The sequence below is a fragment of the Neodiprion fabricii genome, chromosome 2 (genome assembly GCF_021155785.1).
Source record: "Neodiprion fabricii isolate iyNeoFabr1 chromosome 2, iyNeoFabr1.1, whole genome shotgun sequence".
Classification (NCBI taxonomy): Eukaryota; Metazoa; Arthropoda; class Insecta; order Hymenoptera; family Diprionidae; genus Neodiprion; species Neodiprion fabricii.
This window is the reverse complement of record NC_060240.1, coordinates 31722932-31740117: the sequence shown is the minus strand read 5'-3', so window position 1 is coordinate 31740117 and position 17186 is coordinate 31722932. Positions and strand designations below refer to the sequence as shown.

Here is a 17186-nt window from a genome sequence, read left to right as displayed (position 1 = left end):
AAAAAGAAATGTATTTCCTAAAATTTATAGGAATAGTCGGAGGTAGTATTCAGATAAGGGGTTTATTTACATTGTATAGACTCGATATTATGAACTACATGATGGGCTCATGTGAGAAATCCTCCAATTGGGATTAATTTGGTGCTTGCTATACGCTCAGCAAGTATACTCTAGGTAAAAACGGGCATATCAAACGATGGGTTGCGGCATGCAGATCACGAATGTCGGATACGTAGTGTGAAAAAAATGGTATTACATTCTTCAGACACGCCAAACGTGGAAAATTGAAGCTCCAATAACGGAATAACTGCCTGCATTGGTTAAACAATACGTCATTTTATTACCAAGTACCAAAGCACTGGCATACAACTATCAACGTTCAATTAAAAATCGAATAAATGGCATATCGTAATAATATATACATTTTCTATCGTAATATGTCTCAAGTGTTTTATACCACGTTCAATCCTGGATAAATTCTTTTTTTCTCAGTCTTAGGATGAAATATTACGAATCACAGACTCATATTCTACCAATAAAGTTGTTGTATTATTGTAAACAAATTGGCGTAACTATTATAATCATTACTCCAGACGCTTTGATGTTGTTTCACTGATATTTTATTAAATAAAATTTATCTGAAATATATCATACCACATTTTCATTCCAAAAATCACATTATATAACTTTTTAAATCTGTTGAGTACCACAAATTCGTGAAGCTGTTTTTTTCATACTGTTTGCATACATATGTAATCTATATCCCCCTATGCCAAATAGCTAGCCAAAGCAAACACTGAATGAACATCGTTGAGACACAACTGTGTAGAAGACAAAAGTTTTAATCAACTTTCACATCTTGTTGATATGAATATGCCAACGGAAAGGTATATGAGAAATATTACCAAGGTAACGCCTTTTCGTAATCAATAATCATACATAGTTATGTATTGTGATAATGCTAATAATAAAATTATTTTTCTTGCATCGAGTTCAAGTATCTCTTTGATTACATGCTGAGGTAACCACGAGCTTGACTGCGTCTACGTCCCACAAGGTACGCAATCAAAACTATCACCACAAGGAGAGCGAGAGCGCATCCTACTGCGATAGGAACGATGTCTGGAGTATCAAAGGCACAATCCTCAGCTGTAACAATGATTTGTCATTACTGTTGCAAGAGTATTAGTGATTCTTCACAGACAGTATTCTGTTTACATATAAAAGTAAGATTTTATGTGATTGTGTTTTTTCATTACCAAAGCCAAAACTGGTGGCACTGCCACTGTGGAAAGCTTGGAATTGTAAGTTTGACACTTTGATTTCGCCTACAGTTTTATTATCTTCTTTTGTTAGGTTCAAAGTTTGGATCTTCAGGCAACGGTAAGAGTTGGAGAGTCCTGTCGTAAACTGATTGCTCCTATGCTCAAAACTCATCGAAGAGTCTGTAAATCAGTAAACAGCTATTATAAATCGTATGATTTTGACCTACCTGTAACAGTTTTCCACATTATTGATGTAAATTTTGTTGCCTTCAAAGTCTCAATATCTATCAATAAGAAACTAAATTTATCTCTCCTAAACGTATGAATAGACAGAAAAAGATAACCAACTCACTGGTAAGGTGGGGAAAGTTTTCAGGTGCAAGATCTACTTGCAAATCGTGAAGACTATATTGATTTTTTGTTATATTCTTTCTGAAATGAAGGGTCAGATTATTTTGAGTGGTACTGTTGGGAGTTGTGAGCCACGAAATCGTAATATTCTGTTCAATGTCTTTTGAAGCACCGCATACACCTTTGACTTGAGTTTCATTGACAGGTAGATCCAGTACAAGAAAGTCACTCTGTAAAAATATAATTTATGTATTATAGACAAATTGTAGTAAGGATTAGGTTGAAAGAATAATTTCATCATAACACATGGTCTACTGATCTGTGAATACTATGCTTCATTTTGATCAATATCTGTTTCTATCTGAGATTAGCACAGACCTTGTGATCGGTTGTGATGTATGTAACATTAAACTGAACAGCCATCTTTACTATAATACAAGTTTCGTTAGTCTCATTGACGATCCATTTTCCTATTTCTGGAGTTGGCACAGGTGTAGGTGTGGTTGTTGGTGTAGGCATAACTGAAGTTGTTTCGGTTGGAATTGGTGTAACCGATGATGAGAAAATTGTAGTTCCATTGGTAGGTTGATTTGTGTTTTCAGTAGAGCTGGCCACGAGGCTGTTCGTGTCAATAGAACTACTTGTTGGAACAGTCTCTGCACCTGAGAAAATTAAAACTGAATTGAGTTACAAATAAGTATGGGTTTTTTCTGTGACTGATTTGTGTTCAATTTTACCTAACTTACATATCTTTACCTTATAAAATTTTGTTGTAAGAAATACAGGTTGAGGATCGTTTATTTTATAGTAAAACATACATACTTTGTCAATAAAATGCAGGTTATGAACAATCAAATTGTTGGTAGTTGAATGTTGGCTGGGATTTATATGTCTGTTGTGGTCTTTATTCATCGTTTATTTTCAAGAATGGCTTAACCTTTAGAGGCCGATCTGACTCTTTTTGGAACCAGCATAACTACGAGACTCCACGGGAGGTATTAACTATTTACATACATAAATCATGCCTCTAAAAAATATCGAATTTCAAGAGAAAAATACCAGCCCTCTAAAGGTTAAGAAAGGATTCATTTCATCTTGCAAATAAGAACTGACTATGTATACTGGCCTGTTGAGAGCAGAATAGCTCGCTCTTTGTTTTAGAGGATTCAATATCACTAAGGAAGTTCTGGTTTCACATATTGCTATCACTTGTCTCAGATAAGCAACTGACTTGACTCACAGTGTGTAATGTACTGTACTTAATGACCTGAAGTATTAATATGAAATTGTTTATGTAGATATGCATGTAATGCATGCATAAAAAAATGTGATGAATAAATAGCTTTATCCATAATTCATTGGGATGTTTTCAAGACATAAGTCAACAGTATCCATAATATTTACATTGAAGGTTATCATATTGTAAGTATATCCACTGTTAACAGTGAAATTTGATCTGCAGACCTCACAGTGTCTCTCAACCAGACTTTCAAATACTTAAATTTGTGTAAGCATACTTTTGACATTGGATTGTTCTTTCAATTTGAAACCGATTTGGACTGGCCTTTGACTTCAGGGTATAGTTAATATCTTATTGTTCAAAACTGATTGGGCAAACATCATACAATAAAAAATATCATGCTCCAACTTGGAAAAGATAAATACTATTAACCACATCAGACATTTTAAAATGTTGAAGTAAATATTCTCTTTGTTAATGATCGATTTATGTGAAAAGGAGATTAACAAACTAATTCAGCATTCTGCCAAAGTTGAGGGGAAAAAAGTTATTTGTAATCTTGAATACGTAAAGAATTGATATTGAGTAAAGATGTGTAGCAATATTCAGATTAGCAGAAGTTGACAATGCTGTTTTTCCAAAGAAATATTTTAAACAAGACGGAGTACAGTCATATAGATGGACATAGCTCTGAATCAGTATTCAGAGATTGGAAATTAGTAATTGTACAAGATCGCATAAATTCATCACGGCTAACTCTTGTGTGAGCTGTCACATCAAACAATAATGCAACGTCACGAAACGATACAATCGATCATCTGCCATTGCAAGGATTTGTAAAGAACTCGGAAATCCTTCTGAAATAAAATTCCGATATTACCTGAATGCAGTACTGCCACCGAGCAGAGAAGAAACAAGGCGGTTTGGAACATTTCTAAATACAACGATAATAAATTTCCAGGAACTATTTACTTCAGCACTGATATTCACTCGAATATCTTATAAAATGCAAATCTCAAACAATGCGGAACTTTCCGAACAAGTTCAACCATAGGTACTCGAATGGCGTAAACTCGGTAAACTGCAAAATAAAGAGGACTATGAAGAAAGAACCAGTCTCCACAGCTTACGGATTTATGTCCCCAAACTGATCAGTTTTTACTGTACTATATACATATAGGTATGTGACTAATAACGGCTGTGACGATCGTTCCAGGCCTGTGACGTCCTAACGAACACTGTCGGACACGTCCAACAGCTAGACTCCGAAATATGTCGTGAAATTACGTAGACGCACAATCTGTAGTTTTCACTGTAGTTTTCCGTTGTTAGCTAAATTTTTATAGACAGCAAAATGCTGCTGTAGTATTCTGACTAATAGGAATGCCAATTCGGCAGAGAAGCGCTACCCTAGAGTCGGCCTTACAGACCTGACTTTAGCGTTACCCACTAATCTAATAGAGATCTGTGGCATTATTACGCATTCTGATTGTTTGACTACATTTTGCAACCCAATCAGAATGCTTAGGTGGTGGAAAATGTGGAAAATGAACATCCGTAATAAGCACCCAGATATGCGTGGAATGCTAATTATTTATTTTCTTGGCATTCCTATTAGTCAAGTACTAGGCAGCTAAATACATGCGTTACTGTTACTTGCGTGGATCAGAGCATAAACCATGCACGCATTGTAAAAAAAATTCAAATTTTCTCATTAAATTGAGTTTATTATGTCAATAAATTTCGTGACGTCACTAACTGGCGGCAGTAAGCTGTCGCGCGATTTCGGAACGCGGTTGCCAGTACTTGCAGTACTGCCAGTATATTTTGGAATACACCCACTGTGAAGTTGGTTGTCATGACAACGTACCCGCGTAATGGCAACGCAACGTTGAAAATTACAATTGACTGAAACGTCAAAGATCGCAATACTTACACTTTGCCTCATTCTGTCATTTTGATCACGGGTGAGATATTATCCAGAGCAATGCGATTTAAAATATCATTACGAAATACCAATGGACATAAAGGTTTAGTCACGTGTGTAGCTTGGAACTCTACTGAAGAAATATATTCTTGTGGGTATGCATACAAACACACAGTCCAAAACGACGTTTTATTTTCCATTGTGAATGTACTTATTCATGTATATAATATATTCCCAAATGCAAATACATACACACGTGCATACATTCCCTATTAAAATTAATGTAGTTTTTCAAATTCAGACAAAGTACCATTTTAACATATTTCCACAAACTTGCAGTGAAGACCATATCTTGTTATGCTGGCGACTGGAAGGTGGCACAGTGCATTCATCAATAATTACAACTTTTCCATCTGAATTCTGCCCAACGGATATGCAATGGCATCCTCGGCCAATGCAGCCGAGTATGTCTTCAAAAAAGCAATCTTTCGATATCCTCTTAATTACAACAGCTGATGGTAATGCCACTGTCTTCAATAGACTTAATTGTAGAATAAAAGTTAATTCTGTTGACAGGTAAATTTCATTTGATTAACAAAAATGGACGAATAGAGAAAAGCGTCGAGGCTCACAAGGGAGCTACACTCGTCGGCCAATGGAACAACGACGGTTCTGCCTTGATGACGAGTAAGGTCACTTACAAATTCAAGTATACCAAATAATTCAGTGAGAATAAAATATTCAGTGACTTTGTTTTTGTTAACTTCAAACTGCACACGTTTTTAATAGGACTGCCATATCTAAGATAATCGTTTGCTTAAATCACTGAAACAGCCGGGCACACAATGTTTTCTGTAACAATAGTCCTATGCGTAGTTCTAAAACTTATCCTCAATAATGAATTACAGCAGGAGAAGATGGGCTTGTGAAGATATGGTCACGCAGCGGTATGCTTCGATCTACAGTGGCTAGAGGCAGACAACCAGCTTTAAGTGCGGCATGGAGTCCGGACTGTTCTTCAATTCTATATGCACTGGGTGCGCACCTCTTGGTTCAATTTTTCAACACAAATGCTAAACCTCATAAGGTAGTGCTTAAATGTTCTATTACTAACCACTATAAACTGTTTGGAGTCAGCTGCAGCCACAGTAGGGTATATTCTCAGTTGAGTACTAAATAATTGGATGGGCATTTCTTAAATTTACTGATAGTGGCATGGACATGATGGACTGATTCTAGCTGTTGCATGGAGCCACAAACACGGGCTTATAGTATCTGCTGGTGAAGACTGTCGATATAAGGTAATTATATTAAAATTATGCAAGTAGGTTACATGTACAATTTATGGAAAATTTCATTATTTTACCAACTTTCTAATAGGTTTGGGACTCTACAGGTAACCAATTATACTGCAGTAGTGTGACGGAGCATCCAATTGTATCACTTAGTTGGTGTGCCAGCGGTGATTACTTTGCTGTCGGATCCTTTAATACAGTCCGATTGTGTGATAAAACTGGAGTATGTTATTCAATTTGGTCATATCATAATTATACTAGCATTTAGTTGACAGAAAAATAATGCGTTTGTTTCCAAATGTTTTTATCTTTCAAGTGGTCCCACGCTTTGGAGAAAGTCAACACTGGAAGTATTTATTCCATAGCATGGTCAAGTGATAGTACACAGGTAGCTATGGCATGTGGAGGTGGTGGAGTTCTTACTGCACATGTTATTGATAGGTATAAAAATGTTTCACATACTTGTACTACAAGTCCAGTACACTTGACCTTCGAAAATTTTTTTGATATTTAATAAATTGATCACTAGCATAATTTCAATTTGTTGAATCAGGCGACTGGAGTGGAGCAACTATGAGGCAACTCTTGTTCGACGTAAGACGATTGAAGTCAGAGAAGTTGGTAGCGAGCGACATGAAACTCTTGAAATATCAGATCGAGTAGTTAAGATGGAATTTGGATTTGGTCACTTAGTCGTCATCACACCATCCCAGTGTCATGTTTATGCAACTATCAACTGGAATACCCCGGCTATATTCGATTTAAAGAACGGTTCTGTTTCTTCTGTAATTTTAGCTGAAAAGTATGTGCAAAAATATGAATAATAACATCAAATTAGTGCACAGAAAACATGCAGTCCATAAATCTTTTCTAAGGCTATCACAATTAATAAGTCATTTTTATTATAATTTTAGACACTTCTTACTTGTGGAATGGAATGTTACTACCTTGTATAGTTATCAGGGTCGCTTATTGGGTATTCCACGTTGGAAAGGCATGACCCAGGAACCCATTCATACTTCGTGCATCGCTCTCTGTTCCGACACGCTCGTTATTCGAGATCAGAGTAATAATAAATGTGAGTAATTGACTTGATGTAGCTTTAATGTAGCAATGCAGTTGCCAATGATGATGCATCTTTTTCAGTACTGCACGTTTTAGAAGTGTCTAGTAATAAACCAATTATGGAAGGGCAACCCCACACCCATCTCCAAGGAGTTTCTCAGCTTGCATTGAATCATGTTGGTAGTGTTACTGAGCGACAACTAGCAGTCATTGATGTTAATAGAGACTTGTTTCTAATATCAATTCGAACTAGTGGTTTTGGAAGAGTTTGCAAGATTGGTATGCACTTTGAATCAGTCACATAATACTCAAAACAGCTTAAAATTTGAATTCTTACTCAAGTATCTTTACAGCTGTTATGGCTCAAAGTATTCAATGGGCTACAGATGCCAATATCTTAGCAGCGATGTTAGATGTCACCCTCTCTGTTTGGCTATGCCCAAGTTGCGTGCATTACAGTGATAAAAAAATGATTCGAAAAACAAGAATCGATAAAAACAACAGGTAAAAACAATAATGTAACCCATGTAACAAATTAGAGTTACAACACAAGTCCTTCATTTGTAATACGTGTATGTAACTTTAATGACTTTGTGAATCGGTAGCGAATTTGGAAAGCAACCAGATATAGTGTGTGTTCATGGAGGATTAGTTACTGTCAGGCGAGGAGATGGTGCTCTGGTTACATCTGCCTTTTATGCTTTCTTTACGAGTTTGCACCAGCATATAATAAATAATAGATGGCAAGATGCACTTTCCTTGTGTCGAATTGCACAGGTAAATATCTTGTTTAAATTAAATAATCAATTATAATGGTTTCATTCAGTCTTTAGCAGTTTGATCTAGAACATTTTTACAGACAATCGCATTAATCATTACAGAAACCTTGATATTTATAGTATATGTTGTATGACAAAATTTTACATACTAAAAGTATATGACTATTTATATTTATATGCAACACAGCTTACAAGATATTTATTTTTACTTAGAATGAAATACTGTGGACTTCTATGGCAGTTATGGCAACAGATGCCAAAGAGTTGAGTGCTGCAGAAGAGGCATATGCTGCTATAGGCAGATTTGATAAGGTTGATTACATTCAGTACATTAAGGTGAGAAAACCACAACTGTAACTTATGAGCAATCAGATATTGCGATTATACTCTTTCAAATAATATACCTAAGACGTATACATGGTAGTTGAAAAATAACATTTCACATCATGCTTATTAAAAGAGGATCCAACCACACTGTCGGTAACAATTAAATTTTTGACAGCTCTTGCCAAATAAAATCGAAAAACTGGCTGGAATGACTTTATTGGCAGGTGATTTGTTGGCTGCAGAAGGAATCCTCCTGCAAAATGGCTTAGTTGTTGAAGCGATTCATGCCAATATCAAAATATATAACTGGAACAGGTATATTCATGATAGATTATTGTTCTGTGAATTTTAATACTAAATATCTGATCAATAAATACAGCTGATTTACGCTTTCATGATAGGGCATTGGAGCTCGCAACCAGACATAAGAAAGAGTTGGATACGGTACTAGAGGCTCGCAAAAAGTATCTTCGTATTCTAAATAAACAAGAAACCAATCAATTGTATTTAAGTCTGACGGTGAATACATTGAATGAGCAGGTGAGGATTATTTGTTCTATATTAGTCCGTCCATTCAACATTGAAAATACTCGTGATATTCATTTATCATGCACTATTTTTCTCATTCTTAACCAGCTCATGTGTCAATAACGAAATTTTTTTTAATGGGTGGCTAGAAAGTTCACTTAATGTCCGAACCAACTGAAGAGCCGGAAAAGCTTGACAACGAATCTGAGAAGTTGAACTTCTTGGAATTGTAATTCACGATTTCAGGTCAGTGTACTACGTATCACGAATTATCACAGCATTGTAATAAAGCAGCAATAGAAATGACGTGAAAGTGTCTCTTTGAAAGCACTGCTAAAGCACTAAAAATATGTAGGTATTTCAGAAAATTTTTTCGCAAATTGAGAGACTTTATAAGAATTTTCCAGGACATGCTGTTTGATGTAATGTAATCTTCAGAGAAAAATTTGCTACCAGATTACAGGAGAAATGTAATACTTAACTCAGTGTCGTGACATAGGCACAATAGGCATGATTTCATCCCCAGAAGCTATGCATTTCTTATGGAAGGAAAAAAAATTTTGACTGTGAAAGATTAATGTTACCTCTAGTTGATTATCTCATCATTTCTGAGTTGCTCGAAAAGTATTTAATTTTTTTGAAAACCCCTTATGGCTGATAAATGTGTATATGAGCATATTACAGTTCTCTAATTCTTTCTGAATAACTTTTAGTATTTCTGATATACCAAACTTTTTCACATATTTCAGTGACATTCCGAAAACGATTTTATCAGTGAAAGAAAAGAGTAAAACCAACCAAATTAAATTATAATTATGGACTTATTTTGCAATAATTATAATATTATACATCTGTTGTTCAATGTAGGCCAGTTGCCACGAATAAAGTATTCTTATAATACTAACTGAGACCGAGCCATGTTATACGTCACTGTATATTATTGGCAACAATTGGAGTAAGTTTGATACCTACTAGAACATTATGAATCTGGTTGAATTTTGGTATACTACACTTAATGCACAAAGTGTTACAAATTGTCTTCTACTGTATCTATTAACAATGTCAATATATTAAATGTAGGTATCTTATGAAAAGATTTCGCTGATGATATACCTCTTACCTTCCTCAATTGTATAAAAATATCCTAAATAAGTTTTTATGAATATAGAAATATCACAGCTATGAATATGATAGTCAATAAAAGGAATAGTGGAAGCCCGTACACCTGCCAAATAGTCGGTTTTACCACAGGCCTGTATCGAGTTGTCAGGGCACTCTGAAATCATTCAAATTTTGGTTTTCCTGTTACATTTAGTTCATTGTATATGGTATTCTTAAAAGTCATTGTGTACCAGTTGTTCTGGTTAATTAACATAAAATTTACTGATCATCATTCGATAAGCAGTTCCTTGATATTAACTATTTACCCATCCTCCGTTAGCTTGAATCCATGCAGCCAAATCATCCTCGAGAACTTCCATCATTCCATGTTGGATAGCTGGGAGATACTCTGGTTTTCCTTGACGAACACAGTCCACTGCTATTCCACCAGCAACTGCATACAAAGCAATTATCTTGCTCCAAGTCATTTCCCCGTTTCTCAACATTTCCCTTGATACATCAGTCAACACATCACTGGCAGCTTGTTCCGAACTGAAGGTACTACATCCCACTTGCCGTCCGATTTTTGTGAAAAGATGAGGATGCATTTTCTCTAACTCTGCACCAATGCTTGTGAGCTCCGGATAAACTTCTCCAACTACTGTGCCACCTGGAAGTATTATTTCGCTTCTCAATCTTTTTAATCCCAATTTTCGGTGAAAGATTCCTGAACGCTTTAATCTATTGCGAATGTATTGACCACACAAGGAAGTTCCCTGAAATAAAATATGCCAACTGTCAGAAGACAATTATTTTAAATATTCCATGTTTTTACATACCTGAGACACTGCAATTTTCACAGATGCAGATACTGATCTCCAGCCAATGGTGTGCGATAACTTTCTAGATACCACATCACTAACATTGCTGAATCTTCGCCGTGCTGAACCAACTACGTGAAAAGACGTTGATTCGTGGGTAGATCCGAGACCGAGCAAATTGGAATGCAAAGATGCTGCCAAACTGCTCCTTCGATGAATAGCCTTTGCTCCACCATCTTGGCTACGGCTACTCATGACAATCCCTGACATGGTAAGTAAGAAAGTATCTTCCCATGCAGGTAACAACTTATTATGTTGTCCGCTATTGAACAAGTTTTACAGGTTTAAAAAAGATATAATATTTGAATAATGTCGATTAATTAGACTGTCAACAAAGACTCTTGCGAATACCATACTATTAATTTGTTATTTTTAGAAATTTCTTCCTCTTTATTTCATGCACAGCAAAGTATGCTCTCCTAAATCACTTTGATGCTTTAATGATACACACAGATATGTAGCAGGCACGATTTCTGAGCTGTTCAGCAGGAACTGATGATTCTCATGCGGAGCACGTTATGCGTTGTTGATCCGAAGACCTTCTTCAGACTACCAGTGAAAAACAAGTAGTCTGTAATTATATGCATGAGCTAACAGGGCCTTTGGCTTAGGAACACGGATGAATATTGCAAAAGGAAGCAAAACATTCAAGTTTTTCGTCATTTTCGTGAAATATGTAATCTTTGTTGCATAAATAATATAGATAAATATTACAAATGAGAACATATTGTAGCATACCTAAGAAATGTCGGACACCTCTGTCTGCACTGTTTAAAAATTTATCAAACTCACGATAGTTAAAATTAGCATCTGAAGATAAAATGTTGAAAATTAATTCATGAGTGTAAGTTGGGATCTTTTTTTGTATTTTACGTCAACTGAAGAATTATTTCTCATTACGATGTACAATTATGGTACTCAGTTAGTAATAAAGTTTTATAGATGCTCAAGTTAAAACCTGTATGCTGTGATTGACAAATGGCCATCTAAAACTCATTTTGATCCCTAATGAAAGTCAAGTGGGTACTGTAAGTTATTATTATTGACATATTGTCAAGACCCCCCAGCTACGTATTTATGCCTTCGGATAGGTATAATGCGTGTATTGCAGTAATTTTTGGACAGTTGAAAAGAGGCTTTACTATCATTAATTTCAACTAATACTAGTAAAAAAACGTTGATACAGTCTTGTGTATAACTACATTAAAGTGCTAATTATAATTTCAATTAACGGTCACTATATATTACAGCTGGTCATTCTTTTTAGAAATTTTCATAAATCTTTACACTATTAGTAATGACGGCCAGGTATGTCTCATACATGAATAGGTATAGTATGGTATGGCCTTCTAAACAAATTGGTTGCGGTATTGCAACATACATAGTAGTGCTAATGGTCGAAAATATTTCTATTTTTGTTCACTTACAAAAATTTCCTCCAGGCGAAAATATAGGCATTATGTGCCTGCAACTACACGTGTCACGAATCCTCTATAGGTATAGGTGCATGGAAGTGTGGAAGTATAGAACCTTGTGAAATAGCTACCTTTCGTTTGTAAAATGTAAACAGATTACGTGCTTGATCTGTACCGACGATGTCACGTTACTACATATTACTCTATTATTTAATAAAATCATATAAGAAGCAGATGCTGGGTAATTTTTTTAAATTAAGTAGTGTTTCAATATTCATTTAATAACTTGTATATTCCATTGTAACTTGAAACAAAATATCAGAACGATTTCAAACGATCATTGTATCGCACCTACCTGTTTAAAGATTTTATAATTCTTTGTTTGGTCATTTTATGGGTAGAACGTACATAAAAATTACTAAGTTAGATGCAACAATGCCGAAAAATTTTACTGCTACGGAACATTAAATTTTGGGATAAATTTAGTGTGCCATTAGAGAGATAATATTACAGTAAATTATTCATTTCTATTGTGTATCATTTACATATCTGTATAAGTATGCATAAGTTGCGTACACGTAGATAATAAAAACGCCTGACTTTTGGCAACCAAACACACGCCACCTGCAAGTTCAATATAGGTATATATAATGGATATGCAAAATTGACTAAAAGGTTCGAAATTGCGAAATTAGAACATCGTTAGTTTCGGTAGGACATTTTTCGTATAATATAACAATATCTATGTAATCTATTACATGCGCAATATAGACAGATGACTGACGTTGTAAAATATTGTAGGGAGACAAGTTTTTCGGTACAACATACCTGCGCTGAATATGCATACTATACACATGCGATTTTCATGATCTACCAATATGTCAATATGAACTAGTCACAATTAGTATTGTTGTAACTTCGTAATTATAATTATGCAAGAAATGTAATAGTACATAAAACCTGGTAGAAAATCAATAAATACATTGCAAATAGTATGAACTCACCTTTAAAATGTGCAGCCCAAAGGATGTAATGAATTATCCCTATAGTGTTCTGTCGATGCGCACGTGACAACAATTCTAGATGATCAGGACATAATAGGCAAGTTATACACATAAGCATATAGTTATGCTCATGTCCATTGAATATATTGATACGTCGTCTATATCTACACTTTTCTATTTAAATTGTTCCTATACATATTATATGCAGCAGTTGTAAAGTGCGTATATGATACGACTAATGACTATAGGTATATCATATTCTCAGTGCCGCGGACCACTACAATATTAGTATATTGCATTCTTGCCGAATAAACAATCAACCATTTCCAAAATCATACCAATTATCTATAAAGACTGTATAAGCTATTTGTATATCAGTTATAGGTATGTTTAACTTATCATTCGGATTAGGTAATTCATTTAAGTTAAAGAATTAACGGCCCAAGCTTACGTGGCGTGAGTAAACATTCCGAACTTGCTTATATTTGCTGCAAGGTGCTTCGCCGCTGAATCCCTCCCGCTATGTAATATAACGTTAAATGGGGTCTTATATTCGGCATGTGTGCGCAAGCAAACATATTTACGATGTACCGTTAGGTCCTTTGTAACCTTCACTCGTTGAGCATTTGAAATTTTTATCCAATAATAGTAATGTAAATGCAAAACGTTCAAGTTTTGATTTTTTAAACAGCTTGATTTTTTATCTGGGTCAATTGACAGATGTATAGATAGAGGGAGAGAGAGAGAGAGAGAGAGAGAATATCACACGTGCAAGTGAGATATAGATTGACTATGTATGAATGTGCGTAAAAAATATTTTTGAAGGTTTTACAAATAATTGAGGTTTTTATTTCTATTGAATTGTTTCGGGTTTCAATATGTTTGTGTGATGCAGAGCATTCCAAGGTTTCAAAATAGGAAGCAGAAGACCAGTAAATAAAATTGTTTAAAACGAGCAAGTATATTACACTTATTGAAGTCAAACATTTGCTTAACTAGATGGTACTGGTTAATGTAGCAAATGCCATAGCACAATGTTTATGAAACACAATGGGGCGAGAAATATAAAAGAATTTCGGGTTCATACATGGTAATTCAATGATTTTATTATTAATGTCTGCTATATTTTGAATAAATAATTTTAAAGCGTTGGAGCCTATTTTGCTTCATCTAATGGCTATGTCCTACAACGTTGATACAAACTCTGCTAGATTTAAGTTAATACTTTAATTTTTGTACGGAGGGTACATTCGACAATCCTCTACTAGCGAATGATTGTTGGAATAAATCATTTGTCCTGATATGTTGTTATATGTTCCTATACCAACATTTTAATAGATTATATGTATAGCAACAAAATTTAATCAACAGTCTTTACGATTTGCCTTCAATCAATGAAATGAATGCAAAGACACCGAACAACCACTGTTCTTTTCATCCTTCATTTATAAGCTATTTGCACAGCAGTGCCAAAAAACTCGTGTGAAGACACATCAATAAACACAAAGGAACATAAGAGTTAGTTTTATGGCAAAAAAAAAAAATCTTTGCATAAACATATCAATGCTGATACAAGTACGTAGATTATACATAGGATTTCAAATGATATATATAGTATAATTTTACACATTTAAAACCAATGATATTTATAATATGTAACAATATATTGTATCAACGAGCAACAATTTCATTCGAAAAACAGCAACCAAATATAGCAACACTTAATTTATGCACAAAAAGCCTTAAAACATTCCATATAGAAATAAATATGTGTGTATATATATATATTTTTGTTTTATGAAATTAATTCTTAATATATATACACACACACGCGCGCACACAAATATATATATATATATATATATATATATATATATATAATTTTTACTTAACCGGCAATTTACCATATGTATGATATATTACTTCTTTATAAATTTAGACTATGTTCCTTCGTAATACACCTACCATTCCTTCCACGTAATACTTCTTATCATTTATCAAGAATTTGTTTAACCAAGATAAATTTAGACAAATGTAGGTTATTCACCCAATATTAATTATCTTCGTTTGTAAATCATTACACAAATTTTGAAGTAGGATGTATTGATTTGATAAGCAATCAATCTTATATGTATATCATGCATTAAACTTTTCATCCATAAAGCTTATTCCACATATATTCGGCTGATAAAGATACACTTTGATTTTAAAAAATATCCACTAGTATAGATGTAAGCAAATTGATATGAAACTCAAATGTTAAACATAATTTGTATAAAGGTACAATATGTTTTCTTGTATAGCGTGTTAACGATCGTTTGCGCTAAGGCATGATACTTAAAGCTGCTCGGTGATTTTTTTTAATTATCTTGACTAGTACTGACTGATTATTCAATGAAGAATTATTTAGTCATAACACTTACAAAATTCTGCTAAGTCGTGATTTCTATTTTTGTACAAATCTAGGATATTTGAAAATGAAATTTTTTGTTCCAAGTTGAATAAAAGAGGTAATAAAAAAAATGGAGACTTTTTCTAATACTATTCGGAATGCTAAATACATGTAAATATTTATAATTTTTTAATAACATTTTGCAAGTTGAAAACAATTTTGGAATGCAACAGTACGATTTGCGTTTACTTTAGTCAAGTCTATGTATGTACATACCATATGAACAAGCAACAAAATTGTAGGGAGGATATTTTTAAATGACAGAAGAGTTGTGTAAGACAGTAAAACGACAAATCAATTAGAAAGTGAAATCCATACAAGTAACGAGAAGGAATAAAAATAATTTTAAAATTAAGCAGCACATGCATGAAACGCATTGTACCTCTAGGAATCGAATTCATTGTAATACTATCGCGTTTTGTTATCGCTTTATCGCCCTGATGAGATCACAAAAGGCTGTTTATACTATGTCATTTTAATATTATTATTGCTTGGCTTACTAGTGCGAACTTTTTATGTCGTGCCAATTCCATACAACGTGTAATAAAAAATATTTACTAATGTAACGTACGATTAATACATTATGTGCGTATCTCGTTATTTCACGTTACATTATATTCCGATTCGGCCAGCAAAAAATACGACTGATTTTATTGTCAATCGCTTCCACGTAATAGTTTCAGTTGCCAATCTTTAATTATCATCTATTAGAAGTGCGTTTAATTTCGGTCTCATGCCGTACGTCTGTTACATACATATACATACAATACAAACAATGTCTTGAAACTAATATTTATAACATTATACTAAATAGTGAATAGTTTGAAGTAATATATGAAACATACATCTGATAGATATTATATACGTCGTACCTATATACGCCTGTATGATAATATCAAGTACTGCAGAGCAGAGTAGCAAACAATTATGTAGATATTATTTCGGGATAAAATTTGGGTACATGAACGGGTTCCTTAAAGCAAAATTTGTCTTTACAACCAAAGTAAAAATATTTTTTGAAACCGAACATATTTCATCTAAATCTCCCATACTCGAAGTATATAAGGAGGTATAGTAGAATCTAATGGCATTATTTAATAATATATCAAATGTACTTTGTACGTACATCATATAGTGTTCACTTTTCATTACGACTTTGTCTTATTTGTGGCTGGAGGTAGAGGGTGCCCTGAATATAAGATCTAGTATTTTTCCAATCGGGTTATAGTATTATTGGACCCAGAGATGCTAAATCGAAACAAATCTAAAACTCGACTGCCGACATAGCCACAATAAAAGTAATCAATCGTTTGATTAATTTCATTAAATTCATGTGAACGGAAAAAATACAAAGTCTCGCTATAAATAGTGGCGTAAGCCTCCATGCCATATAATTCACTGGGTACATGCATTGCTATGAATTTCTCATCGGCCATGGATCACAATGTTTTTGATTGTACTAACATGTTACACAGGGCAATATTTATAATATGTACAAGAAACGGTACATAAATATATATACAATATATAAGTATATGTAGATATATATGTATATA

The 17186-nt window shown here is 34.1% G+C and overlaps 3 protein-coding genes across 10 annotated transcripts; 1 reads left to right on the top strand and 2 right to left on the bottom strand.

Moving 5' to 3' along the window:
- Positions 1-320: 320 nt before the first annotated feature.
- LOC124175717 (lysosome-associated membrane glycoprotein 1) lies at positions 321-3984 on the bottom strand. Its single transcript, XM_046556165.1, has 5 exons — positions 3737-3984; positions 1995-2278; positions 1618-1846; positions 1260-1445; positions 321-1149 (listed from the first exon to the last, which is right to left on the bottom strand). Exons 1-5 carry the CDS (start codon positions 3786-3788, stop codon positions 1010-1012), a joined length of 891 nt encoding a protein of 296 aa, XP_046412121.1. The 5' UTR covers positions 3789-3984; the 3' UTR covers positions 321-1009.
- Positions 3985-4696: 712 nt separating this feature from the next.
- Positions 4697-10258, top strand: LOC124177022 (intraflagellar transport protein 80 homolog). 5 transcript variants are annotated; one of them, XM_046559035.1, is made up of 17 exons: positions 4697-4938; positions 5123-5301; positions 5360-5470; positions 5692-5870; positions 5995-6084; positions 6164-6301; positions 6395-6519; positions 6632-6880; positions 6993-7156; positions 7225-7422; positions 7497-7647; positions 7749-7920; positions 8136-8258; positions 8425-8564; positions 8651-8789; positions 8927-9023; positions 10219-10258. In XM_046559035.1, exons 1-16 carry the CDS (start codon positions 4844-4846, stop codon positions 9008-9010), a joined length of 2337 nt encoding a protein of 778 aa, XP_046414991.1. In that variant the 5' UTR covers positions 4697-4843; the 3' UTR covers positions 9011-9023; positions 10219-10258. The 5 variants fall into 5 exon arrangements, with proteins under 5 accessions (XP_046414991.1, XP_046414993.1, XP_046414992.1 ...); XM_046559037.1 differs by lacking the exon at positions 10219-10258 and adding an exon at positions 9527-9795; XM_046559036.1 differs by lacking the exon at positions 10219-10258 and adding an exon at positions 9185-9320.
- On the bottom strand, positions 7954-15026 carry LOC124177025 (bcl-2-related ovarian killer protein-like). Of its 4 annotated transcripts, none has more exons than XM_046559047.1 (4): positions 13179-15026; positions 10718-11021; positions 10205-10654; positions 7954-10053 (listed from the first exon to the last, which is right to left on the bottom strand). In XM_046559047.1, exons 2-4 carry the CDS (start codon positions 10967-10969, stop codon positions 9934-9936), a joined length of 822 nt encoding a protein of 273 aa, XP_046415003.1. In that variant the 5' UTR covers positions 10970-11021; positions 13179-15026; the 3' UTR covers positions 7954-9933. The 4 variants fall into 4 exon arrangements, with proteins under 4 accessions (XP_046415003.1, XP_046415007.1, XP_046415002.1 ...); XM_046559051.1 differs by lacking the exon at positions 13179-15026 and adding an exon at positions 12187-12224; XM_046559046.1 differs by lacking the exon at positions 13179-15026 and adding an exon at positions 11116-11257.
- Between the last annotated feature and the right edge of the window lie 2160 nt (positions 15027-17186).